The 2,474-nt window shown below is 43.3% G+C and overlaps 1 protein-coding gene across 1 annotated transcript; it reads right to left on the bottom strand.

Moving 5' to 3' along the window:
* Positions 1-1,090: 1,090 nt before the first annotated feature.
* On the bottom strand, positions 1,091-1,936 carry LOC121752050 (the record flags this gene model as incomplete). Its single annotated transcript, XM_042146932.1, has 1 exon — positions 1,091-1,936. A coding segment is annotated over exon 1 (846 nt), but the record flags the coding sequence as incomplete, so codon positions are not given.
* Positions 1,937-2,474: the final 538 nt, after the last annotated feature.

A 2,474-nucleotide genomic window follows, 5' to 3' on the forward strand; every position in this document is an offset into this window, starting at 1 on the left:
TGAGTACCACCCTCGTTTGACACATGTATAGTGTTGTTCGTTTCGATTTATATATTTAGTTTGATTCTAATATATTAAAAAATGTTATTGAAATTTTTAATTTCACAAAAATAATAAAAATCAAAGCTTTATTTGTTACTTTATTAATTTATTTGAAATTATTGAGAAAATGAGCAAATTGAGCATTGATTATTATGAATATTGTGAAATAAAAAATTTCAATAACATTTTTTAATGTATTATAATCAGACTAAATATATAAATCGAAACGAACAAATTTAAAGTAGCCTTTGTATTTCTGGCAATTGTATCATATTAATAAATTCTAATAAAATTTGTCATTTAAATTAGGGATATTGACACTTAATATCATGAACTTTTAAAAAAGTTGGATTTTTCAACGAATTTTAAAATTGAAAAATAATAGTATCACGAATTTTATTCCAAGTTTATTATTTTCCACTCATAAAAAAATTCCAGCAAATAATATTATAATATAGATTTTTTTCGTCAACAACAACTTGTTACGAACATTTGGTGCACATGAGAGCATCTCCAATGCTGACGGACGTCAAATAGCCGTCAAATAGCCTTCACACTGCCACATCATCAGCACTACAATTCTCCTGCCACATCAGCTTGCCACATCAACTGGACATCAAATAGCCATCAAATAGCCTTCACACTACCTATCCACATCACTAATAACAATTATATAATTTAATTTACACTTGTATCAACATACGGAATTTAAATTACGAGACAAATACGGAAAATTCGAATAATAATATTAAAATTTTTTTATTACATTAATATAAAAAAAAGTACAATAATTAAAAATATTACATTTAAAAAATTACATAAATTTGCATAAAAACTACCGCCTTGCAGTCCTCAGCGCCCACAACTCTTCAACTAAATCATTTTGCAGTCGAATATGAGCCTCCGTCTGACGCATGTCGGCATGTGCTTGGAGGAGGGCTTCTTCATCGTGCGGTACCCCACCTCGTACGTTGGCGGTGATGACGCCGTGGCTTGGACCTGCTTCATTATCGTCGGTGGCCCAATCAGTCAGTTGTACACCTTCATCTTCGACGATCATGTTGTGCATGATAATACAGGCATACATTATATCAGCAATGCAGTCGACATGCCACAAACGCGTTGGTCCCTTAACTGCAGCCCATCGAGCTTGAAGCACACCAAATGCGCGCTCCACGTCCTTTCGCGCCGACTCCTGCCGCGTCGCAAAGTAGGCCTTCTTCGGCTCTGATGCGCACCGGATCGTCTTCACAAAGACGGGCCACCTAGGGTATATCCCATCCGCCAAGTAGTAGCCCATATCATGCTGGTTGCCGTTGGCGACAAAACTGATGGCCGGACCGACGCCCTGGCACTGCTCGTTGAAAAGGGGCGACGAGTTGAGGACGTTTAGGTCGTTGTTCGAACCGGCTATCCCAAAATACGCATGCCAAATCCACAACCGGTAATCAGCCACGGCCTCGAGGATCATCGTGGGATTTTTTCCCTTGTAGCCGGTCGTGTAAAACCCCTTCCAGGCAGCGGGACAGTTCTTCCATTCCCAATGCATACAATCTATGCTGCCTAGCATTCCCGGGAACCCGTGCTGATCCCCGTGCATCCGCAGCAAATTCCGGCAATCTTCGGGGGTAGGCTTTCGGAGATACTGATCACCGAATACTTCGATCACGCCCTGGCAGAAATACTTCATACATTCGATGGCAGTCGTCTCACCGATGTGGAGGTATTCGTCCCACATGTCTGCCGCGGTGCCGTAGGCCAACTGCCTGATTGCCGCAGTGCACTTTTGAATAGGGGTGTGGCCGGGTCTGCCAACCGCATCGTGCCTGAAGCGGAAATACAGATATCGCTGCTCCAATTCGTTAACAATACGCATAAATAAGTCCCGCCTCATCCTAAAACGACGCCTGAAATGGTTGGCGTCAAAACGCGGCTCCTCTGCGAAGTAATCTGTGAACAGGCGCTGATGTGCAGCGTCATGATCACGATGCACCACTTGTCGACGGTGGACAACTGGTCGTGGGCGAGGTGCCGCCGGCTGCATATAACTCTGCATCCATCGATCAACCTCACGGCTCGTATAGGCATCAAGCTCTTCGTTCATCATACGCTCGTACTCATCCGCATCCCCACCACTACCACCGGCATTACTCATTTCTTAAATTGATCTTGTACAGAAAGTAAGGTAGAGAGAGAGTACTCGTTAAAACAAGTGGTGCGAATGAAAATGAGGTTCAACGCGCGTATATATAGTGTTTTGCGAAAAAAAAAAAAAAAATATTTAAATCCGACGCCGGTTTGGCGCCGATCCGGGAGCCACAATGGCGCCCGTGAGGATCGGCGTGGGAACCGGCGTCAGCGCGGGAATCGGCATGGCGACGCCGATTTTGACGCCGATTTCGCCCACGCCGGTTCCAATGGTTCGGCGTCAA

Source organism: Salvia splendens, chromosome 10 (assembly GCF_004379255.2).
Source record: "Salvia splendens isolate huo1 chromosome 10, SspV2, whole genome shotgun sequence".
NCBI lineage: Eukaryota > Viridiplantae > Streptophyta > Magnoliopsida > Lamiales > Lamiaceae > Salvia > Salvia splendens.